General features: G+C 34.7%; 1 protein-coding gene across 1 annotated transcript; it reads left to right on the plus strand.

Moving 5' to 3' along the window:
* The first annotated feature begins 5,918 nt into the window (after window positions 1-5,918).
* On the plus strand, window positions 5,919-16,512 carry LOC107186157 (calpain-A-like). The gene is made up of 8 exons (XM_015573970.1): window positions 5,919-6,023; window positions 11,632-11,808; window positions 12,491-12,678; window positions 13,337-13,640; window positions 13,729-13,910; window positions 15,085-15,335; window positions 15,424-15,581; window positions 16,291-16,512. The coding sequence occupies exons 1-8, from the start codon at window positions 5,919-5,921 to the stop codon at window positions 16,510-16,512; spliced, it is 1,587 nt and encodes a 528-aa protein (XP_015429456.1).
* The last annotated feature ends 10,376 nt before the right edge of the window (window positions 16,513-26,888 follow it).

The following is a 26,888-nucleotide window of genomic DNA, read 5'->3' on the forward strand; positions in this document are numbered from 1 at the left end:
GTGGTAGGAGGCCTTTCTCTTACGTCACTTTTTTCCCTAGTGGAAGCCGAGTTTGCTCGCGGGTGTACGTGGGTTGCAGAAAATAAACTTACACGTTTTAAAATAGTTATTTACGTATTTATTTAACACCGAAACTAAGAATAGAAAGATATAAACATAATTCTTATGAATAAAAAAAAATTGAGATTGAATAAAACCAAGAGTATATTGTATGCAGATACTTGTAGTTAAAATCTATCATAATATAAGCTTCAATTTGCTAGTTTTTTCTGCAAAAATATTTTCTGCATCCTCGAGCGCTAGTCCCCTTATTACATCCTGTCCTTCAATTGATGTTACAGGATTATTAGTTACAGAAGAATATTAAAATAAAAGAGCTTAATTCTAATACAACTTTACTTAATACTTTCACATCATGAGGATAGTATTGTATTTTCTGTATTTAGTTGTGTTCCATGTATTTATTTTTTATAACAGAAGATTTTATGTAGTAACTGACGAATGTGTTTGAATAATTTCTGGACGGGGCGGGGCCAAAAACCCTTTTTTCTCTGACCACCCTGTACATGTGCACATGTTCGACGCTATATTGTTAGCACTGAGACGCCGACGCGGTCGTGGTCGCGTCCATTGAGCGGGGATGATGCTTTCGTTCCAGGCATCTAACTTTTAGGAGATTTCGGTCAGTGTATCGCGTGCTTTTCGGCTCTGAAGTCGGTCCTACGCAGCTACAGGACTACCTCGTGACAGCTGCTCGTACGAACCTTCGTTTGGACAGCAAATAATCCTGGATAGGATCTGTCTCGGTTACACAAAGCGACATGTTGTGAACACACAGTGATAAAGCAACGACAATTCGTATTGCGCGCGTTCGAACACCGACCAGTCATGAAATTTGAATAATACATCTGGAGTAGCGTTTCGTTTTCTTTAGACGATTGAAGGAAAGAGGATACACGGGGGGTGAGAAAGAATTCTGTTGTATCATAGTGACCCTGATCATCGCGAGGCTGCCGACGCACCTTAAAGGGGTGTGACTTCTGATCGATACTCATTTCCCTTATCTATGTACCCGCGTACTGTAACATCTGTTATCAGAATTTTGCGACAGAATAATCATCTTCAGGTGTGCAATCGATGTTGATTATTTTGCGTGAACAAATTATCGGGGTTAATTCGAATACACGTCCATTGTGTGTTATTTAAGAAAAGAAAAAGGGGAAATTGAGTACATGGTTGTTGAATATTTTTATTCAGGAAATGAACTCGTTCGTGATATTTTTCATTTAGAAATTAGGGTAGTGGATTTTTACGGTCGTACAGATATCTGCCGCACTGCGCAAGAATATTGAGGAATTGCATTTATTGGTAATTTAATAAAATGAATAGATTTTTTTGGAGTAAACATGTGTAGAGGTTTTGTTCGATTCGTGTGATTGTTGGCGAAATTACTGGCAATACTGAAGAAATGTTTTGATGAATATTGAGACAAAATATGTATATAGGAAATTGGGTATTAACCTAGACTTTAACACTAGAACTACCAGCGTTGAATGTGTGCCAAGTTAAATTGTGTAATATATAGTGCAATATAGCTTAGTATACTATAATATGACGTGTATAAGAAATTAGACATTAACATAAATTCCGATGAAAGTATCTCTAGCGTTTCAGTAATTGTAAAATAAAAAATCGGAAATTCGTAATTTTGACGGGTGGAGTAATTCTAGTGCTAAATAACTTCGACTAACATAGGTCATTGTCTTTATCACACTTTTACCCCTGTGCGATGATTTGCGTTAATTTGTTCTGAAATCGAAGTTTGATTTCTGATCGATGCTTTTTACTACGAGTATTCTTGAATAATTGTTATTGTATGTTACAGTATTATAGCAATAGATGAACATATTTCCTCGGTTTGGTTTTAATTTCGGTTGAATTTAATTCACGTGGGAGTATTACAGTGATAGCTTTTTGAACGAATGCTGAATTACATCTAAAGAAAAAAGTGATGTTAAGCTTCCAATATCTAATATATTTTTAGCTATGGGGCTATTTTTAATAGAAACATTTCCATTTTAATCTAACAATTTAATATTTCTGGTAATTTTTATTATAGCGAGTGATCGAATTAATAGAGCCCACAGTACAAAAAATATCTTTTTTGTGTGTTGCGTAAAAAGGTTTTTACACTGGATAACTTTTTAATTATCAACTGTTCATTAGAAATACATGAAAGAAATTCTTGGCTCGTGTAATTATGCAAAAGTACAGTCAAAATGGTAAATTTATGCAGGTGACTAATAATTTCATCACCCACTGTATATGCACATGGCACATGGGGTAATTAAGACGAAACGTTCTGCATGTACCATGGACATTTGCTAGATTGTTGAAAGATTTACCAAATGATGAAAACATTTTCGCCGGATATTTCGAGCTGAGATATTAAAAGATGTACAAATATGGAGAGATTTAATCATTTCTGAGATCTCTATATAGTTTCATAAACCGGTTATCTGGGTCAACGTCAAGGCAGTGACACAGCGGGCCAAGTTTGAGGGTCGAAAACACTGTGACGCATCGCCAAGGCCCACTTTCGCTTATCCCCTTTAATGGTTCGATGTCTCTACTATCTTTATCATAACGTCATTAAAAATTCTATACAGAATAAGCCGTTCTTCATTACATAACCGGGAAAAGTGTAACTTTTTAAAAAAAAACATTACTTTTCTTGCAGAAATTAGTTATGAACATTAATGGAATATGTGTAATTATTAGACGGCCGGTTTTTTTTATGCAAATTCAGACTTTTGCGGATTAATTTCGTAAGCTGAAGTTATGTTACAGTTTCGTTTTCTTTAATAAATGTTTCGTTAGGTTCAAAGTAAAGTAGAATTGATATACGCCTTTCTGAAATTTTTACTATATCGTGTTCTGCATATTTACATTTACGATAAGTGCATAAAATCCGTAGTCTAATTTTTATACTTTAATTAATATCTAGCAGATTATAGTAGAGGTAATTTGTCCGTGTTATTTTATTCTTTCTGGTAGTCGAATATAAAAAGTTGAATAAACGTTTTATTGTAATGCTAGTTCTTCAAAAATAAGAATTTATTAGCTTGAAAAATCAATATACACAATGATAAGCAAGAAAAGTGGATCACATATTGTCGGTAATATCGTCACTGTGTAAACAAACGATTTTTTGTATAAATGGATAAATGGCCGACAGTTTAAAGTAAATATTAAAGTAGGTGTGGTATAGGATGACTAACCGGTTTATTTTTAATAACCGGTATCTGTTTTTGAATAAACCAATAAGCCTCGAAAAACGATTTGATAAAGATACAAACAGAAATAATAATCCATGAAATGTTTAATAAGCAATTCCATAATGTTTCATCGCTTTGTTATTCCTGCATTTAATAGTAGATATTTGAATTATTCGTTCACTAAATCATATAAAATTACCGTTTATACTAAATAGAAATAACAAATCGATACATATCATTGGTACAAAGTATGACCTATTTCATTGATCACGTCAATTACTTATTCATTAGAAATGTATAAATATCGAGTTATGCCAATATAATGAAAGCACACCGGAATACACGGAACCACACTATAAATATCACTTGAATAAACATAGTAAAATTATGTAATTGTAAATACTCGGTGACGTATTTAATATTTATTCTAAAATATACTATACCTACACCATTCAGGACAAACGAACAATGTAACCTATACTTAACAATCGACCTAGTCTAAATTAGACACTTTTCATCAAACGTATTCAGTATTCATAACACTTTGTACCGTACAAGTCTCACTTTTGTCTCCATTTTACTCGTCACATGTGCCTCTCAAATACTGTCCCACTTTTTTTTTCAATGAAAAAAACCAAGTAAAAACCACGTTTCAGACTTTATTACGATAACAGTAGGAGCGTCCCTGATACAGGATAACGGTTAGACACGACAGCAGTGACTAAAGGAGTTACGAAACCGCAATAAAAACAAGACTATCTATATAACAGGTGAACTATATCGCGGCCATATGTATACGTAACTCCGAGATATTAAGGTAGACGCTGTTGAATCAAGTCAGTCGTTCGTCACCCGCGTCGACATCGTCCGACGAACGTCGCGCCGTACAACAAAGCCGAAAGGTTCAACGATACAAGTTCAATTTGTGACACAGTCTCAAGGTCGCGAAATTTCCTTCGTACCAATCCGTCGTGAATGACTTTGCAACCAATCACGCTGTAGTATTGGGAAACATTTGAAAATTTGTGCAGTGCGTCAGGTGTCTGCGCGATCAAAGGACCGTGTGGAGCCGGTGCTCCGGAACTGACAGATTCTCGCTAATCAGTCGCGATAACGTTACAGGAAGTCGTTCTTCTTCGCACAATGACATTACCGTTGTCGTTTTTTCGACGAAGAGTACGTTTCATTTAAGTAAGGGCTTTTAAACGCAATTAGTGGTACTCCAAACTCTAACGCAAGAGGACATTGCAGAAATTTGGATACGGGTGGTTTCGTAGTTAAATAAAAATGAACCACTTTTCTTCTTACGGATGGAAGCCGGAGGTGGTTGAACCCGAGTTTGTGCGACAGGAGTCGAAGAAGGTGGAAGTGAGTATTTGGGTGTTATTATCAAATTTTACGGTTGTCTAAGCATAGAGGTCGTCTCCGAGGTTTCCTACGTTTCTCGGAACAGAAACGGGAAACATAATCGGCGGTCGGGTGTTATATCGATTGTGTAATAACGTTAATTGGTGTTGGCGATAACAAGGACGTTACTGGAATTTAAAAGACCGCGCTTGAATTGAATTGGCTTCCCGGCTCACAGATGGTGTACGCGTGGCCTTTCATGCCACGTGCACACCGAGAGCACGAAAGTAACTATGTTTGTATTTATGAATCTGAACTGAGTACAAACAGACATAATCAGGCAAAAGTACATTCTTCGGAGGATCACCAAAGAAATAAGAATTACTTTCTTTCGAATATTAATAGCGAAAAAAAAACAATTTGTCTTTTAAAGCCTTAGTTCTATTATCTAGGGACTATGACGCTCTGCGCAGCCTCACTGCGCAGATCAACGAACTTCACTACTCCCGTAACATCGATTACAAAGCGACTCCAAAAACAAGCTAAACTTTCCGTTGTAAATGTTCACGATAGAGAAAAAAATCCTAGATATCTTTTCTGTTCGTTTTATCAAGATTTATAAACTAATGATTTCTCGAGTTCAATTTAAAGTATATACCACGGTAAATCGTGTGTTAAGCAGCGTGCACACCGAACGAACAAGAATTAACACCAGAGACGATGAATATAGCGAACACGAGCTAAGACCGAGCGGAAATACCTGTTTATGCCGGCCGATTCGGGTGTGCACGAGTACGTGTGGTGTTGCGAAATTGAATACTTAACTCTAAGGTGTCACGTAGCGGCGCCGCCGGGATTCCATTCGATTCGTTCATTCTGGTATAGGACGTCTGACATTTGCCATTGAAAAATCGAGGGGAAAGCTCATCGAGCATTGTGGCACGTTTAGCCGCGTGACGAGGGAGACATGGGTGAGGGTAATGGGAGAATGAGCTCAGTTCGTGGCTCCAGACCTGTCACGGTAACGGTTCTATATCCGCAGCACGGTGGAATCGCGTGAAGGATCTGGATCGTGCGTCCTCTCGTATTTCGTTGATGGCTCGTGAGACTGTTACCACTGTTCGGCCCGTTTATTGTCAGAAACACACGTGACACACGAGCGATCCTCGACGTGAAAAACAACGTGTGACCGACGGACAGTCGTTTTGAATCGCGGGTGGATCGTTTCGGAGCGTGTTGGTGTGATCAGTAGTGGTGGATAAAGCTAGTCCAGGGCGTAGTCAACGGGGAAGGATGAGTTACTACGGCGATGGGAACTCAGCTCCGCTCGATGACATCTTCGTCAAAGCAGCTGTCGAAGTGAAACGGTTCCTACCGTCCCTCTTCAATATCAAAGTGGTATACACGCGTCTCTCACTATCGTACGATACGCACACGAGATGATTCTTGCCGCTCGTTGCCGCCCGGCATATGGCGCCAGCGGCACGAATCATTCGAACTGTATCGAAGCATCGATTCTAAAGGGACTAGTATTTCCGCCGGTGGCGCACTATTTCAATTGCTAACGATACTGACCACCTCGTTTCGGTACTTCTTGATTAATATGTATCGAGACACTTCGTTCGGAGGATCGATTCACGATCGTATTTGTTTGTCGTAATATTTCGAGACACATCGTAACATTCCGATGATCTCAGTTTAGAATCAATGGAAAAAGTAAATGACGATAACTATTAATACCGACGTATGTCATCGTACGATTTTGGTTTCGTTGATCTATGGAAAATGAATTTCCACGGAATCTTCAATACGAAATTTATTGATATTCGGGATATATTTAGTTGAAGACTTTCTAAATACGTCTGCCTGCAGAAAAAAAATTGTTTTCGACGATCTGATAAATTGTCTTTTATTGTTAATAAATAAATTCACTGATATTTCATCAAGAAATTATTACTAATATCATGGCGGTTTATTGAAAATAATAGGGAAGCATGAATGTAACGAAATTTACATTAAATGTTTCTTTAACATTGTGTCTAATATGGTACATTACTAATCTTTAACAGCATCCTTCAACTCATTTCTGCGCTTGATGCGTTTAATTTGTCACTACGTATCTCATGATACTAATTTACCAGTTAAAACACAATGTTCCGAGATATAGTAATACGCAAAGATACTGTACATTGTCGTCCACAATGATCTTATGAAATTTTAAAAAACAGACTACAATATTGGCCTCGTTTGAATAACGATATGATATTTTAATGTTAAGCAATTATTATTAGTAATTGTTCAACAACGTATCAAAATTTTTCCACTAATGTGGGTCAATATGATTACAGGATTGAATAACCAACGCGATAAGAAATATTACGATTCTGAGTACATAATTACATAGCCAGTCAGTGTTGATAAGAGACGGCTGATATGAGAATAAGATTGAGGTATGATGAAAGAGAAAGTTTCATTCAAGTCGAAAAACATTCTTTTTTTTCATAGAAAAGGGCAGAAACATAACGAAAAGTATAGTAGGTAAGATTCTGGTATCGTTCTTTTTTGGTACCAATAAACGCGACATAAATGATGTATTAATGTTTCGTTCGACGGAAGGAATCATCGAAAAGTAAAGCTTCCGTTTTTCAACGATAAATAGACATGTTCACTTCTATCAGTGTCTTTATTTAGAATGTCGACAAGGTACTTCTAACAGCGTTTTATCTTAAGTATATGATAATGAACAATATTTGCAAGATCTCTTTTATATATTGTATACACTGCACCTAATGTATGAACCTAATAGTTTATATGAGCAAACTGATAAAATGAAGAACACACTTCGATCAATATGTACACTTCCATGTTGATACTGTAAATATCTGTAAAAAATAAAAGAATGTTTTTTGACCATTCTTTCTTCTTTTCTTTCTCACCATAACGACGACACAATCCTACATTTTGGAAGTGTACCTTCACATTTTACCTAGTGAATTTTATCAATAATTATCACTCACGAATTCCTTGAATACATCAATTTAATCTTAATAAAAAATTACACACGCGCAGCGTTGTATTTCTGCTTGTAATATGTATTTAACTCTTATAAATGCTTTTCAACTAATACATACATAGGTAATCATTATTGTCGTAGACTAACTTATGTGTATTTAATCTTTAGGTGATTGTTAAAAAATAAAATTAACCATTGATTACATATTTGGATTATCATATGCATCCATTACTCACGTACACGACGTAATTTATAAATTTTCACAGTGTAAAAAATTATTTAAATCAAATGTTCCTTTTTCGGATGAAATTGACTCGAACAATGCACGTGGATTACAGAAAAATTAATAAACCAATCATATCGTTAAGCGCTGGTATCCGAAGACTCATAGATAAGCTTCCGGATAGTGTGGTAGAAGCTGTCTTTATCAGAATATGAAGAAAACTGTCCGGAAATGTTCGATGGTCACCGTATTTCATCATCTGTCCCTAACCTATCGTAACTTCATACTCGTCCGGGCACAAAACTGCGTTCCTCAAATTAAAGTTAAATGGATTACGCATGTGGACTCATTTGGGGCTGACCCTGAAAATTAAACCCCAACCGCATAATTTGATTACCAGTCATCCGTTCTTGAATAAAGTCAGTATCTACATGAGAATATCCCCATAATAATTCTCCACGTTGTGCGTTCTAATCTTATTAAAATTTTGGGATACCTATGATATTAAAGAGGAAAGTAATGTATTATAATTTAAGATTGAAATATATTTATCAACATTCATTCGACATGAATATTTAAATCTAAATAGTTATCTGGTACCTTTTTTGTGAGCATTTCGCGAATAAACCTGTATGAAGAGTTTAAATCTGAAGCAATATTAGATAAAGATTTAAAAAAAAACCACGAGAAACATTAAAGACGTTTTGACTAAATTTTGAACAACCGTTGTTACTCAAATTATCGTTGGAGTTTCTTATCCTGGCGGATAAAAGATAAGTTTCTCGCTATGTATTCGTACGAACTTCAATGGAAATTTATGTGCATCGTTATTACCGCCGTGTTTATGGTACAAAAAAAGATGAAATAATAGTACAGTACAGTAATGGTATTCTGAAGGATAGAGAACTCTTTTTTTCTATTCGTCAATACTATACCGATACGAAAGAATCGATTTCAATGTAAAATCGTACAGTTGATTATTGTCAGTGGGCTGTAGATGTTTATGCAAATTTAGTTTTGTTTTTCCGATTATTTTGAATGATTGATTAGTAAATTCTTATAACGATGATTAAAATGTTACAAAAATACATTCTTTCAGATCTTTTACAACTTTTATCGCAATACGAAAGTGAAGAAATAAGTTAATTTATAAATTTGGATATTTTCAAAAATTCATCATGTTTATCGATCTGTTTCATCATGTCTATCGTCGATAGTTCTAGTGTGAAGGTACGATGACGATGGGAACGTTGACGCGGATTCTGGTTGCAACACTTGGATCAATGCGTACGCATTCTCTACACCGGGTCGTGTGTTTGCTGGAATTATGATTAAACGGAATGCTCATGCTATGCGTCATTATACACTACTCATCGCACGTGTACTGAAACACGCGACCGAGATAAGGATGTGTATTTAGTAGATCTATACTTTATTTCTATAGCTATCACACAAATAATCCTGTTTATTCCCAGTTCTGTATATAATTTGTACAGAATTTTGGGAGAGATTGAATTGGCTTCTGAAAAGTGCAATACAGTGCAACACACCTATATCTGGCCCCAAGAGCCAGAGTGTATTAAGTCCACTTTTAAAAAAATGACATTTCACATGTTTCCTGTATCAAATACTTCTCTCCTTTCAATGATAAAAATTATTTCGTTTTAAGTCGTCTGGTTTTTAATATAGGTCCATGATAATCTAAAAATGACATTAAGTCCATATTTTTAAAACAGTGTGAAGTCCATTACATAGGGGAATTAGTGCAAAATGCACCATTTCTACATATTTGTCTTAAATCCATTCAATAGTTCCAAGGTAGGGAATGTTTCTCGGTCAATTCTTACCGAACGTTTTCAACGTTACAAGGTTTTCGCACCTATTGATTTGCTCTCTAAAGTTTGAAAAGTGTGACTTAATACACTCTGGCTCTGGGGTCCAGATATGTATACATTTGATAATTTGGATCTGATACAATGAAATACTTTCAGTAACCCTTAACTGGTGAGATGGACTTCTTATTACTTATTACACAAATCTTATTACTTAGTGCACAACTAATTGTTTTGTACTCTCATGTAAGAAAACATCGAAATAAACAAGTATCTCTTTAAGTGAAATATTGAATAAAAATGGAATATTCTGAAAGTATTCAAGGTGATCCTCAGATCCACTTCACCAGTTAAGGGTTAAATACTAAATGCACAAATCATATGCACAATGTATAAGTCTTTTAATGAGACTTATACCGGAATGATCTTCAAGTACATATACGATTAATAAAATATTTAACTGGTCCCTAAAAATTGCGAAACAGGAATCAAATTGTTTTAATATAGTCCCAAAGATTTCATAATGCATTTGTTAAAAAATCGCATAATTTTTGTCTATATGCATTTGGTAATTCGAGTTTGATTTGATAATACCTTGATTAAACACTGAATCTACAATCTGTATGGCATTTCAAGTTGTTTAATCCTCTGACAACGAATGCAGGGTCATATAAACTCGTCCATTGCGACACTCGACTGTCGAGAAATCGAATCTCATCAGAGTAATTATCTCGTACGTATAATTTTATATTTGAAAGTAACGGAGTTTAGGGCGGTAGGCTCATACGAGGTATGAGATAAACTAATCAGTATGGAATAGCAGTACTACATAGTTGATATCATGTGTAGAATAGCAGTACTACATAGCTAAATCTCGAGAACGAAACTCGTAATATAAGATAAACAATCACTTTATATTCCCTAATATCAATTGAGAAAAGCATTTCGAAAAGTAGAACATTCAGAAATGAATATAAAACCTTAACCTAGAGTAGATATATCGAAACTTTTACTATACATAAATCAAAATGTGCTACTTAATCATTCGCCGTTGAAGGGTTAACGAGGTATAAAATCGTTTCAACTAAACAATCTGTTGTTCATTTTAATCGAACATTGTATATTAAAAAATGTCTTGTTTGTTTTAAATCATTGATGGACATTTAACTACAGTTTTTCCTGGACTCAACATTCTATTCTTTGTTATCATTTATCTGCAACTACGAGAATTCTATTCCTCCTATCATATTACATGTAATTGACGATACCTTGCAATCTAAACTAAATGTGGTTAGTGTTCTTCCGGTCATACTATTGCAGTACCGCAGTAGATAAGTTTAATCACAAGGTTTTAACAACAGTACACTTCCATCTGTGATCGTGAATAGTTTGATTCCCAGAAAATGATACAGTTTTTGCTAGTGTTCGAAGAAACAATCGGAATTTAACGGAAAATTCTAACAAACTACTTGTTTTAGTTTAATTTTTCATTCGCTCATTAATGCTAGAAAAGCACTCCTCTCTCATATCCTTAAACATTAAAATGGAACAACAACGAAAATATAGAAATTATCGTTTGTCAAATTACGCGCAAGATGGTGTCGCGGTATTAAAGCTATCATCGATGACAGAATTTAGTAAAAGTAAAAATCTAGATCTTGCTCGAAGAAACACGATCCATAGTGGTCGTCAAGCTGAATCCGGCCCGTCCTCGAAAACATACTCAATGGATAAACGATATTCGAATCTTCAATCAAAACCCTTAAATAAAAAAATAACGTATACTGATAAGCCTGTAAAAACTACGAGAAATTTTATCGGAAAATCCTATTACAATGTATGCTTCTCGATTATTTCTAAAATTAAATTATTAGGAAATAAATAATTCTGTATCTCGGAACAGAATGAAAATGTCTAAGAATATGTGGTTGTTTTTAGTTAGGAGAAAAAGGATCTGGATTCAGACCACGTGGTGCTGTTCAAGACTTCAACACACTCAGGCGAGAATGTTTGAACACTGGCAGACTTTTCGAAGACCCCGAATTTCCGGCGGAGGACTCATCCCTGTTCTTTTCGAAGAGACCTGACAGATATGTAGAATGGAAGAGGCCAATGGTAAGAAACTTTGTAATTTTTTAAATATCATATTTTTTAAATGATTGTATTTTTCGAACCCTTGTATCCTTGTATCCTACGTATCCTTGTATCCTTCGAATCCTTGTATCCTTCGAATCCTTGTATCCTTCGTATCCTTCGTATCCTTGTATCCTTCGAATCCTTGTATCCTTTGAATCCTTGTATCCTTCGAATCCTCGTATCCTTCGAATCCTCGTATCCTTCGAATCCTTGTATCCTTCGTATCCTTCGTATCCTTCGTATCCTTCGTATCCTTCGTATCCTTCGTATCCTTCGCATCCTTCGTATCCTTCGTATCCTTCGTATCCTTCGTATCCTTCGTATCCTTCGTATCCTTCGTATCCTTGTATCCTTCGAATCCTTGTGTCCTTCGTATCCTTGTATCCTTCGAATCCTTGTATCCTTCGAATCCTTGTATCCTTCGAATCCTTGTATCCTTCGAATCCTTGTATCCTTCGAATCCTTGTATCCTTCGAATCCTCGTATCCTTCGAACTTGTATTTTTCAAAATCTTGTTTTTTTCAAATCCTTGTATCTTTCAAAACCTTGTAGTCTTCAAATCCTTGTATCTTTCAAAACCTTGTAGTCTTCAAATCCTGGTATTTTTCGACAAACGTATTTATTAATATTTTATATATTACTCATAGATTTTCTGTCGTAGGAAATCGCGGATAATCCCCAACTATTTGTGGAGGGTTTCTCCAGGTTCGATGTCCAGCAAGGTGAATTAGGAGATTGCTGGCTGCTCGCCGCTGTTGCGAATCTTACCATGGACCAGACTTTATTTTTCCAAGTAGTGCCAGAAGACCAGAGCTTCGAGGAAAATTACGCCGGTATTTTCCACTTCAGGTACAGTGGTAATTCTTTGAACCTAGCATCTTGAAAAGATATTGCGAATACTAGTTTCGGTTGAATTTTATAAATCGAAGCGCTTCGTAATAGTAAAAACAGATACAGTTTCGAAATACCAATTATTCGAACAATTTGAAAATATTCTTGTCAATCGGTTCTCTGAGAAGTCTCAAACAAAAAAAATAAAAAAACAAAATAGCGTAGGTAGTATTTGAAAACTCAATATGAACACAAATTGAACAATATAGTGCTAATAAAAATGCAGGACACTTTCACATAGTGGATTGTACTCATTAAATAAAAATCAAGAATGACAAAATTGCGTTTGAAGGTTCGTTTCCGAGTTACAGACCCCTTTCGATTATCGTCTGGCTTGTTCTACACGATTATTGTCCAGGTGTTATCCCCACCATTGGGGGGGGGGGATACCGTGAAACCTGTCAAGTGCATACTTTGTTACGCCTCCAGATAGCACATGACGCCTTGAAAACGCCCATTTTACGGCTATTTTAGGTCTGAGGCGCCTTTAATCCATCTTCAAGGCGTTGGGTGCTATCTGGGTATACTCTGATCTCATCAAGAAATAATGGATTACCTAAACGCGTACACCTAAACACCAACGGCACTGTAAACACGATCGTTTTATGTGAAACAGGTTCTGGCAATACGGTAGATGGGTGGACGTAGTGATCGATGATAGGTTACCGACATACCATGGTGAATTAATGTACCTGCGTTCGGCGGAGAGCAACGAGTTCTGGAGCGCCCTTCTGGAGAAAGCTTACGCGAAGCTCCATGGCTCGTACGAGGCGTTAAAGGGCGGCACCACCTGCGAGGCGATGGAAGACTTCACGGGTGGCGTCACGGAAATGTACCAAATGGACCAAACACCACCGAATCTGTTCAGTATTTTGATAAAGGCTTTCGAGAGGAACTCGTTACTGGGTTGCTCGATAGAGGTAAAATCTGGGGGCTGACGCCGTATGTCTAATCGCCTGTAGTTTCTACGGATTCGCTGGGGTAAATAATACGGAGTTACTATTTTAGCCCGACCCAAACGTGTTGGAAGCGGAGACACCTCAAGGACTGATCAGGGGCCATGCATACAGTATTACGCGAGTGAAGTACGTGGAAATTCAGACGCCGAATCAGTATGGAAAGATACCGTTGCTTAGGCTTAGGAATCCTTGGGGCAACGAGGCGGAATGGAACGGTCCTTGGAGCGACCAGTAAGTAAATTGATATGCACTATGCATTGGGTCGGTGAGAAAGTAATTTCGTATCTCACATATACTGGGTGGTTCACCAGTTAATAATAATTGAGTTAATATTAATGAAGAAATATGGTTCAAATAATGTCACGTTTGATCTTATTTTAAGATTCCCACAAACCAACGCGAAATATTCGCAGCGATAGCGACAGTTTAAAATACATGGCGTCTTATGAGACTGTTCATACCAATGCGAAACATTTCCGCAAAGAATTATATAATAAAAAATTATCGCCGCGAAATATTCGCAGCGGTAGCGAATATTTCGCGTTGGTTTGTGGGAGCCTTTTAATGGAAAGAATCTTACCAACGTGTTAAAAAAATTGACTGATATCGCAGAAACTGTTCACGTTAGACCCTAGAGAGAATTAATACCTTTTTATGCAGTATTTGATATTTTATCGAAATTCAGGGAGAAATATTGGGTATTTCATGAAAAAAATTTAAGGTGACTATTATACCTTGATAAGAATGTAACATAGTAAAAAAATATTGCATTATGTGTCCTCCTTGATGCCATATAATTTTTGTTTAAACTATCCTTTCATACATCCTATAGTGTACGAATAATTGAGGTGGAGATGTTAGGTAAACCACCCTCTACAGAATCGGCGGTTTTTTTACTAATTCCTTTGACTGAATTTTCAATCGAAGAAATTATATTGTTGACTAATTATAATGGAGGAAAATGGATAATTGATAAAACAATTTGTTACTATGTACAAATTGTAGCTTACTTTTTAATGTCGCATAGTGAACAAATTTTTCCACGAACCCAAGAAACATATATGGGGTATCTACTTTGAAGTAGGGAAAACTTAGTTTTAACTATCGTTGAATACGAGGCAACATTGCGTATTGATAATTCTAGTGACTTTCAACAATCACAATTCACCTACTGTACTATTAAAATTTCATAAATGTCTAAAAATGAAATAAATTATATATAAAAACATATGAGAGATATATTGTCTCTATAGCTAATGTTACTTCGGCATAGAACTTCGAGAAATATTCAAGCAGAATGGTGAGAATAATCATTTCCATGTTATATTATTGTATTATAGTGTTACAAATTGTTTTCGAAAATATTGTATAGAATATGATATCAAGTGTGTGGTTGTTTTGATAGATCACCGGAATGGAGATTCATCCCAGACCACGAGAAGGAAGAATTAGGTTTGACCTTCGACATGGACGGTGAATTCTGGATGTCGTTTCAAGACTTTTCGCGATTCTTCACTCAATTAGAGATATGTAACTTGAATCCCGACTCGTTGACCGAGGACGATTTAAACGCTGGCAAGAAGAAGTGGGAAATGAGCGTGTTCGAAGGTGAATGGGTGCGGGGCGTCACGGCTGGCGGTTGTAGAAACTTTTTAGGTGAATATTCGTCTGACTTATCAATTATTTCAGTCTAATTGTATTTCAAGAGGATGGGAATTAATTTAGTTTTTTTAATACATTGCAGAAACTTTCTGGCATAACCCACAATATCGAATCACGTTGGAATATCCCGATGAAGATGACGATAAATGTACGGTGATCGTTGCGTTAATGCAAAAGAATAGACGAGCACAGAGACGAATGGGCGCCGAGTGTCTCACTATTGGTTTCGCGATATACCATGTGCGTATTATTACAAATCGTTTATTGGTGAAATAACTTTAAATCTTCGTTATTAATGCGAACCACCCTGGTTCTGAAATTGAACTGCGAATAGTATTAAAAATTCACATTTTCTTAGACTTATTCTTACAGAGATTAAGGAAGGATTTAGTTCTTCTATCTAGTGTTGGATCAGGTACACAGTAAAAAAAGGATTAAAGTTAATTAATGGTTCCAATTCTTTGTCTTGCACGTTCTTGAATGCTGCGAGTGCAAAAACTTCTCTAATATAATCAGTATGAATAGACATTTCTGATATTTATGCATAAAGTATAATAAAACTAAGGCTCTTGCGTGGTTAAATACTGTCTCTGTTGTGTTTCTATCGAAATAAGATACTTGATAGAAGAAATACATTTTCGTTTAATACTGATTTTGGAAATAAATGTCTGCAGTCTATCTATAACGATTAAACTGCGGATTTTATGCATTTGTCACAACTTAGAATGCACACAATGCAATACAGTAAAAATTTCCGTTAAGAGTAGCATAAATTTTACTTTACCATGGAATTATCAAAACCGATAACAAAGAAAACAAATCTCTGATATAACTGCAGTTCAACAAATTAATCCATAAAAATTTGAATTTGCATAAAGATTTGCAAATCTTTAATGATATACGCAAGAAAATAACTTCTTCGTGCATGTAAATCGATTTAATTATACAGCTGGAGTATCCTGAACGTCTGCCCAAACCGTTGGACATGAACTTCTTCAAGTACAACGCATCGGTGGCGCGGTCACCGGCATTTATAAACTTACGAGAAGTTACATGTCGCTTTAAATTGCCGCCTGGTGCTTATTGTATAGTCCCGAGCACATTCGATCCTAACGAGGAAGGTGAATTCTTGCTACGAATCTTTTCCGAGAATAAAAACAACATGGAGTAAGTATAACTTCGGTTCGGACCATTTTATGCAAATCGAATCACCTTTGTACTTGATGTCTCTGATTTTACTCAAACTGAAATATGTTATAGGTCATATGAAAATGTGGAGGGTTTAAGTCATCATTTCGCTGGTTTCGAAATTATTTAAAAAATACAGACTCTCAAATTTTTGCAGTTTTCACCAGTATAAAAAGACGAATATTTTTAATAGTTTTGCATTGCACACATGACTTTGCGTATGAAACAAAAAATTATTTAAAAGGAACGATCATTTACGATTAAAATGGAGAAATAATATAGTTTGTGTCTTTAATAATTGTGGAGATAAATATTCTTTTATGAATGTAGGTACTTTCCGTAACAATCGATGAAAATTGCCAACTTTGCGGGTCTGTATTTTTTAAACAATTTCGAAACTGGGGAAATGATAACTTAAATACCCCATATTTTCTCATGGGCTATAACATGTTTCAATTTTAGTAAAATCCTATACATCGTGTACAAAAGTGATCCGCTTGACGTGGAATAACCCGTTTAATTGAATCGACTTTGCGAGACATCGAGAATTTACCTGAATATTGTATCTTTTAGAGAGAACGATGAAGAAGTCGGTATTGGAGAAATTGACGACAGGGTAAGAAATACTATCTTACTGGTGTTTAAGTAATTAATACTAAACTTCTGATATAATACGTATTTCACTTGATATATTAATATATCTTGAGTGTGCACTGTTCGCGCTGTAATTAAAGTTTGCTAATCCACAACAATTAACATGCACTAATGCAATGTGCAACACTAAAAATATCTGTACGCACTGTACAGTTACGTTGGTTGTTCCAAAAATTTTTAAAATTCAAGAGAAAAAAAAGAAATTCATTAGATCATTTATTTCACTCATTCTTAGTAATGATTTCGGTATTGTATTTTCTTTATAGTTTATTATATCAAAGTTTAAGAAATCTTATTATAAGGAATATACAAATAATTCATAAATTCATAATTAGCATTAGTAGAATCATTAGATAAAGTAAAACTGGCTTTTAGAATTATTCTACTGACTAAAATGTCAGCAGAATTAAAATCAATTGGGGATTCATTCTGATCAACCCAATGGAACGTACAATTTGTTTTCAATACTTTTTAAAATAATTTTTTAAATAAAATGCACTGTCTCGACTCACTGTTTTAAACATACGTAGTTCGAAAAATTTTTGGTACAATCTTTCTGCACGTAGACGACGTGCATTCACTGTGCCAAGCTTCCGTAGTGCTTTGAAAGTGTGTGTTTCAGTAGATTGATTTTGTGTATAATCGTAAATATTAAGTGATCGTCTTGCAATGAACGCGTATTTTAAAGTGGATAACCATGGATTCTTATTAATAAGTCGTAACAATTCGCATGTTCACACTGCTTGGCTTCTAGGTGATTAATCCTAAAGGTGATAAGGAAAACGAAGATGGAGATAAGGTAAGTGAAGCGCACGACATAGTGATCGATTATCATTTTGTCTGACTTTGATAAACATAATTTTCTCAAGTAACGTTAAATTATTACATATGTACATTAGTAGGTATATTAGGGGAGTGCAAAAGTTTTGACGGTTTTTCTCCAAAAGAGTAGACTAATAATAATAATTTTAATAATAACTTGATAATAATTTAGTGCAATACATAATGATTCTTTTGTAATATCTATACATCTATGTTTTTTTTCAATAAAAATTTCTATTTGGTAAACAAAATTTTGGAATATTATTACTGAATCTGTATAACTAAATTATATTAATATAAAAATCCACCACAAAGTGGGATTGACATAACAGCTTCTCCAAGAAAATCAGAAATATTTTTTACGGTGTTCGTAACTAATGTTTAATTCCATTCATTTTCAATTTCTTTTTTCAAAAGGTCAATTTCAATTTTACTTCTAAATAATAAAACACCTTTTCTTGTTCTTAACATCAATTCACTGTGTTACATAAACATCAACACATAATATATTAACATAATTGTTTATTGTTTCCACAAATTCATAGTGATTATACCATCTGCTGAAAATCCATCAAAACTTTTACTCCAAGCACAATACATTTTTTTTTACTGCAGAATGTATTTTTCTTATATTTCTCGAATTGTAATATTTCGAATTGTTTTCAAGGTTCGAGAAGAACCAGAACCGGACCGAAACTCGGATAAAGTTCGAGAATTCTTCAAGAAGCTCGCTGGCGAGGACATGGAGGTGGACTGGATGGAACTGAAAGAAATCTTAGATTTCGCTATGCGAAGAGGTATGCCTGATTTTTCTCCATGGTGTCTATATTAACCGCATTTAACTATTCTTGTCTTTCCTAAACTTGAACGACCAACGATAAGTCAAAATTTCGAATACTTCAAATAAATTGATATATATTTCTGGTTATTACGGTTAATGTATTACAATTAAAGTAGTTCTTTGTGTTACGGAACCCGCGAAATTTCTTTAAACAAATATAGTTTTATTTATTTTTATTATTTTGTAAGTTGCACTCCAATGTATACGTAATGCAAATTTGTTTTCGTTTCTGTTGTTTGCTTATTTATTAAGAACAAAAAGCTTTCGTAATTTTCACGCTTCTTAACGTAGTATTGTTGATGGTTATTGATATAGGCATTAATGTCCGTAATTACGCTTCTTTGTCATTAATCGCTCGCATAGAATAATATTACGAGTCGCACCAATAAATTACTCTGTGCATTCTTGTCTCAGAACGTTCGTTAATGCACCAGCTCACTTTAATTTGTTTCAATCGTGAATAGAGTATTGTTGCGAATGCCACTTGCACTGCAATCAGCACCTTCGTTATTGTGCATCGTCTCGTCTTTCTTTCTTTATATTCATACATACATATACAACATAAATGCATTTGGGTCGCCACGTGGATCCGTTCATTTTCCGGATAAAATATTTTCTAATTGTATCCGTTTCGAAAGTGACAAAATCAGTTATTAACACGGCTACATCCGAGGCCACTCGACGTTAATTGGTCACAACTAACGAACGGTCACGTAACAAAAATTTGATTAAATTAACAATCGCTACAGTTAAGTGATGCCTGAAATCGAAAACATGTCGAAAGGTGTCACTAACTTTTCAAAATTTAATTGCAGTGGCCTCTAAATATATTGCCACGCGAGGCACTTCCCCTTCACACGTACTTTTGAGCATGTAAATTCGTTTGCGCAGGCGCTCAGGCCGAAGCTATGGTGATGGAGGGGGCTCTGAACTCATTGCCATGTTACTCCCTTACAGCCCCGCCCATGGCAATATAGTTAGAGTTCACTGTATAGGTAGAAATTTTAACGTTAATAAAAGACTCACTCAATTAATAATAAAAAAGTCTCAACAGTGGTATGCATATATTTAATAATAGTATACCTCATACGACAAATGATATGTAATGAATATACATACAAACAAAATTTCTTTACGCAAATTGCCAAAACAGATAACAGATTTATTTCCTCTTTGTAAATGTGTTGTTTTAATTTTGAAATATAATAATATTATGCGGAAAGCAAACTGTGGACTCTAATATTCACGTGCGATTGCTGAACATTGTTAATAATGTTTCATTCATAAAAATGTGACTAAACGTGCCAATATCGGGTATGACCGATATTTTGTATAGACCGACTCAATATAATCCGAATTACAAGAACAAATGTTCGCTGAGAAACGGTACTTGTCAGCTTAAATCGTTGAAAAAATAAAAAGGCTTGAACGTTAGTTTCATTAACCAGTGTTTTATAATGACCGATGTGACCCGAATGTACGTATGTAAAATTTAATGTTAACATGTAGCTGTATGTTACGGGTAGAACTACCACAGTCGGCGGCGCGTCATGCCCCAGAAACCGTAGAAGGAAATGGTTCGTTTTTCGACACGATCATCTCACTGCTGTGCGGCCTTTTTTGTAATAATGAACAATACAATAAGTCCGTAGGTAAGACATCACCTAGTATATATTTCATACTACCAGGTCATCCCATCGTATGTAAATAAATTCCTGGCTAAATTGACGAGTAATCTCATTCGCAGACAAAAGGGATACGCAGTGTGTAAAGCTAAACATAATTTTCGAGTAAAGTATTTGTTGAACTTACATTTAATATGAAAGTTCTTATGTGTTAAGTAGCTATGAATTTTTAGTATTCAAAATCTAATTGGATGCGATCATTCGAAAGTTAACAAAATGGTGAAGGTGTTTAATTACCTAATACAAAATGTTTAAGAATAATATGTATTTAACAAGCTAAGCATCTAACCTTTTAATTTTGATATACCTACGCTAGAGTAATAAATATTGCATATTCCTAAAAGATGGTTAAGCCAGATCTAAATAAATTTTTTTTTATTTGTACTACAGATCATTTTGAATCTAACCGGTGAACATTTTCGTCGTCTCTGCATTTCCTACGAACAGTTAGAAAAGTGTCTAACTTTCGCACCTCTCGATTGTTTAACTTTTTCCCACCGATGTCTTTATAAAAAAATAATAATACTGACGTAGGTCAAGATGATTATTTAACTTTGTACATAGTCTTACATATGCTGAGCTTTAAAATTAATAAAGTTATGGATAAAGGAAGGAAATTGTGCACCTAAACAGGTGCAATTACTCGCGAAAAAATTAATAACAAATAGCATATTTTCATTTCCAAATAAATCTAATCTGAAAATTCGTTCCTATGTTTGCACTCTTCATTAACTTTCAACCGGAATGCTACTTTCCAACGTTATCATGAGCGTAAATGTTATTAAACGCGTGTGTTTCGAGAGCTTGTAATAGCAATACAGCGTATATTCAAATTCGATTTTCAAAAATAATTTAAAAATTCGAAGATTAAGCATTGATCTGTATCAATAATATAGAATATAGATAGTCACTAACATTGTCCATATCAGTGGCAAATACGATTTAAATCAAGTAAGTTACCGATTAAGAAAGGAAGTAGTGTTATATTATCTATTTAGTTGCATATATGCAAGTTAGACGCCTGAAGGCTGAATAAGCAATATAATAACCCTTTGTGATTGAACTGTTTATGCATGCCCCTTGCCAGAACAAAGATAGAAAACCTATTAACGATTTTGCTTGACAATAATCCATTAAATTTCGATCGTAACATGCAATAAATCTGTTTACGGAGTCGACTGTTAATCGCGTTAGTACAAGCTATTGCCATTTATTTGTAGTGTGTTCACATCTGTGGTGTTGTCAGTTGCGGTTCTTGATAAAAATCCCTTAATACCTTTGTGCTTCTTAATATTCCAGAATTTCACGCGATTAGTCATTTCTTTATTACAAAGCGGACACGAGTGAAATCGACGGAATAATTACAGTTAGGAGTGATTTTCTCTAATTACAGAAACGCACGATAAAGGGTTCAGCAAGGATGTATGCCGCAGCATGGTCGCCATGTTGGATGTGGATCACTCTGGAAAACTTGGATTCGAGGAATTCAAAACTTTATGGAATGATATAAGACAGTGGAGGGTAAGTTGGTTTCGTTGAACGAAAATCATGTATCAAAATTTCAATTCACACAGTCGTGGGTATTATGCACTGAATTTAGCACGAGGATCTTGATGGATCTATATAGAAGTATGAAATGTATTTTCAAGAAGAGGTTTTATGTTGGTCCTGGAATCGTAATGTGTCAATTAGATTTTTTTCCCAGCACAGTACTGCCACAAGAACTAAAAGTTACTTTCTATTGAAAATGTCAAATTTCATATCGCCTGGCTGTACTTGAAACATCGAAGTACGAAATTTGATTTTTATTTTTAGGCGGTATATAAACTGTACGACAAAGACGAATCTGGATATTTGAGCGCATTTGAATTGCGACAAGCGTTGAATAGCGCGGGCTATCGACTCAATAATCATATTTTAAACATTTTGGTACACCGCTATGGCACCAAAGATGGAACGATCACCTTCGACGACTACATAATGTGCGCGGTACGGCTGAAAACAATGATAGGTAAGCGATTTGTAATCGATGCACTGCGAGTCATTGTGCAAATTTAAATTTTTATAGATAATCTCAATTGAGAATTAAACTGACATTTAATGAGTTCTGTTAAAGGTTTCATCGGGTCAATAGTAAAATTGCAACCTTCCTAATAAAATTTAGTTTCTCTGGTAAACGTTTTAACGAGTCAAGAGTAAAATTGCACCTTTGTCAATGTTTCTTAAAGTATTTCTACGAATGTTTATGAATGTTTAATAATGGTAAAATCAAATCAGACTATACCCTAGTAGCAATTACTGTTGGCATTTTGATGGGCCTTTGATGCGCTATTGGTTAGCCAACAGTTAGAATTGTCACCCTTTTTTGCAACTGGGCCAACAATCATACCCAACATAGGGCCCACGTCACTATAATACGAAGGGCCAACTGGAGGTTTTTGTAGGGCTAATTGTTACAATAAACCAACAATAGGAAGACAGTTGGCTATACTACAAATATTTGTGGGAGTATAACACTGGAAATAATATTTACAATAATTACTTCTTATAATAATTATATACATGTATAAATTGTACATGTATATTAAACAGTAAACAAGTGTTTTACCAGCAATGTTACCTTTACAATTTATTATGTACAATTTGTGCATGTAGCTAATTATTATAAATAATTATTATAAGTTATTTCCAATATTCTGTCCCCTGACTCTATTTTCACAAAATATCAAATGCCAAACGTGTTGCGCGACAGTAACACATTGCGAGTATATTCATAAATAAGAAAACAAAAAAATCAATTTGAAATATAATAAGTTTTTGGTTGTAGCAACGTGTCTGACGTCTTTAAGACGATATTTAAATGTTAGCAAATTTTGAGTGGGCCAATGTTGTATTATCATTGTAAATTTCTTGTTAATTAACCAACTATAATAATTGTAAGCCCAACATTGGATATTCGTTGGCAAATTGTCATAACTTTTTCGTCGTAGGTCATATTTTAGGAATTTGTATGCAAAAACACTAACTATATCCCAACTAACTCCCAACTGTTGAATACCGTTGGCCAACCATAAATGTTACTAGGGTATATAACTCAACGAAACTTTTCTTTGAAGATATTTTCAGAGAACGAGATCCCGACACAACTAACACGGCTACGTTCACAATGGAAGAGTGGATAGAGAAGACATTATATTCGTAATTTAATTCGCGCGAAGTATATTTATAGAGAAAGGAATACGTCCGTATCTTCTTCGCAGTTTTATCAAATTCGAAATTTTTAACGCGTTCGTTACCGCCACTTTGTTTCGAAAGCGTCCGTCTGTGACGGATAGTCACTGACAACGCTACATATCCAACGTACACTGCCGTGCAAACTCGGCTTCTGCTAGGGGAAAAAGTGTAGTGGCGGAAGGGCCTTTTACCAGTTGACAAATTTATTTCGAGCACTGAAATAAATGTTAAACCAAATGTTAAACGAAATCTTAAATTAAATGTTAATTCGGCATAAGTTTCAGTAACTTCGGGACCAAGTGGTAGGAGGTCTTTCCCTTACTTCATTTTTTCTCCTAGTGGAAGCAGAGTTTGCTCGTAAGGGTACCATTTGATGAGTACTATTCAGTATAATTCAGTATAATTCAGTATAATTCAGTATAGTATTTACGTTCCCAACTGGGCATCAACAAATATAAAGATTATAATTAATACGAATAGTGTTATAAGATATAAAAAAATGTAAGTGAATATTCCGAAATGCATTCTGTTTTAATTAATACAGTTTGCAAACATCTATTGTTTTCTTTAATGTAAATTGCAAAACTGGAGAAATTGGAAATGTAACAAATATTTAACGCTCTTAGCGAAATAAGCGAACGTGTTAACAAATTTAATCGTCTCTCTTTATCAAACAGTTTCTGTTCGCATGCCATCTCGTAATCGGTTACTTTGAAATAAATAAATAACTCCAGAGTGTCCTAAAATAGGTGATACAATTCGATGGTCATTCTTGTCAAAGAGGAAATTTAAAATTAAACAGTTTCTCTTTACAATTTTTGTTTTTAAATTAATATATACGACATACATGTAATTTTAGTTGTCCAATAATTATCTACTTTTAAATAATGCTATTTTGTCTTTAAAGTAATTCTTGATAGCGGTTTATTTATTATTTATTATTTTCCCTGAAGTTTATCCAAGTATTCATGAGTTCTTGGTTGCACCAGTGCCTTGCTTAATATATAAAGAAAAATGAAATTATAAACTTTTGTTAATTACGTAACTGTTCTTTCAGATTTTATTATCTCTGTCAAATCACAAATTATAGGATGCTCTGTGTAGAAAAACAGGAACTCTTTATAAAAATAAGTATGTTAAATTTGTTTAAGATCCGTTATCCTATCTGTTTGCATCTTTAAGTGAGGACAAAGAAAAAAAAAAATGTATCTAAATTATTGTGAGAAAGTATATAGAATCTAAATATTTATAATAATGTGTCTGTTGCATTTTCATTCGTCTAACTGTGTATGTAGACGAAACGTGGTATTATGTGCCTTGAATTATCTTTGTATATCTAAATTCTAATTTTGCTAAAATAATAATAAATCATGAAAACGGATATTAAGGTATTCCACGTAATTTTATACACAACCTTATAATATGATTGAAAGAATATAAATTACTTAACAAATTACTAATTATTCTAGTACTTATGTAAAACCCCAGGTGCCGTATACATACGTATTGATCTATTGTCCATTAAATATATTTTCGTAGCCCCATTTTCTGGTATCCTACAAACTCATAACCATAATATAACTGATTTCTTCCACTTTACTGAAGTATTTCTTTTCACATACTCCTACAATTTGCAAAGATTTTCTACCTTAGATTTAGCCTTAAAGTATTCTAAGTTTCATGTAAGATAGAACAGAAATTCATCGAAAATGTTCGATTTCCGTTCATTCATAATCTAAGTTTGTTGTCATTAGCTCGGTATTATTTACGGTTTACAATACTTTACAGAGTATAGTACCGATTTCCCGGGTCTCACCACGAAGACGTTACTGCTTGTCATTATTAATATATAACTATTAGAGCTGTTTAATTTTCATTTGTCATACATATATTTTCTATGTCAAAGTTATTTTTATTTTATGCATCTAGATTAAGCAAAAAGAGTGCAAGTGTAATAAATTAACGAAGGTTACAATTAGTTGTTTCTAAGAATCTGGGACTAATTAGCAAGATATTTATATTTTGAAAACTAGATATCGAGGTCTGTCGAGTGTCGGTTAAACATCTGTGCAGAAGTTAGCCACGTTCTTTAAAACGTGCTCTGCAAAATATAGATCTTCGAACATGGTTTTTTTAATCAGTTATACCTCGTCTGTGGCAATACGAACAGATTATATGCAGAACAAAAGATTCTTGCCGCTTACAGCTATCCAGTAAAGAAGCTAGCAACAAGAATCAGTTTATCAAAGTGAACAGCCTCGCAGCCAATTAGCTCATATTATTTGCTATATAATTCGTCAACTTGTAGGTGATTGTGATTGTTAATTATACACCAAATAATAATAATTTCCCCGGTCTCACCACGTGGAGGTTGCTGCGAATGGAGACCCACCCCCTATCGCGCCTACACTGCCCCACCCTTTGTACTTTTTCCACCATTTTCTCCGACGAATCTAGTTGTTACTTTAATCGAAGCAGCCCCCATGAAGATCTTCATATGAAGAGAACTCTTCACGTGAACTTCACATTGCCGTACAATAAATTTGAAGTTCAATTTAGCGCGAAATTTTAATTTAGAAAGCGCGGGAAACCTTGCAAATTCGGGGATTTTCTAAAGTAACGGTAACCATCTGGTGACAGAAATTGGAACTAAATACAGACTTCTTGGTTTAGTTCCGTAGGCCGCCGCCAGATGACGCAACTTTGCCGATTTTGCAGCTGCCTGGGTTTTTTAAGTACCGGATAATAGTTGGCGCCGAATGTTAACGTATTTTAACGATTTATATCTCAAAAAATTGCTCCCAATTTGCTCGTTCCGAATCTGACATTGCTCCCACAGCACCGTTTATGGTTTATGAGATATTCGCAAAAGAAAAAGCAAAAACTTGTTCACAAAATAGGTAGTAAATGGCCTTTTTACACAAATATTGTGGCACCAAAAGATTGCTCCTGATTTGTTTTATAATAATCAATAGTCAGATATCTCAATAACAACTTATTAACGAGGAACAAACGAAATATTGTTGTTGCATAGAGGTTAGTTAAATATGACAGTCATGGAACATGAAACGGAAAAGTATATATTTTTTCACTTAACTACAAGATAATTTATTCTAAATGCAT

Source organism: Dufourea novaeangliae, unplaced genomic scaffold (genome assembly GCF_001272555.1).
Source record: "Dufourea novaeangliae isolate 0120121106 unplaced genomic scaffold, ASM127255v1 scaffold76, whole genome shotgun sequence".
NCBI lineage: Eukaryota > Metazoa > Arthropoda > Insecta > Hymenoptera > Halictidae > Dufourea > Dufourea novaeangliae.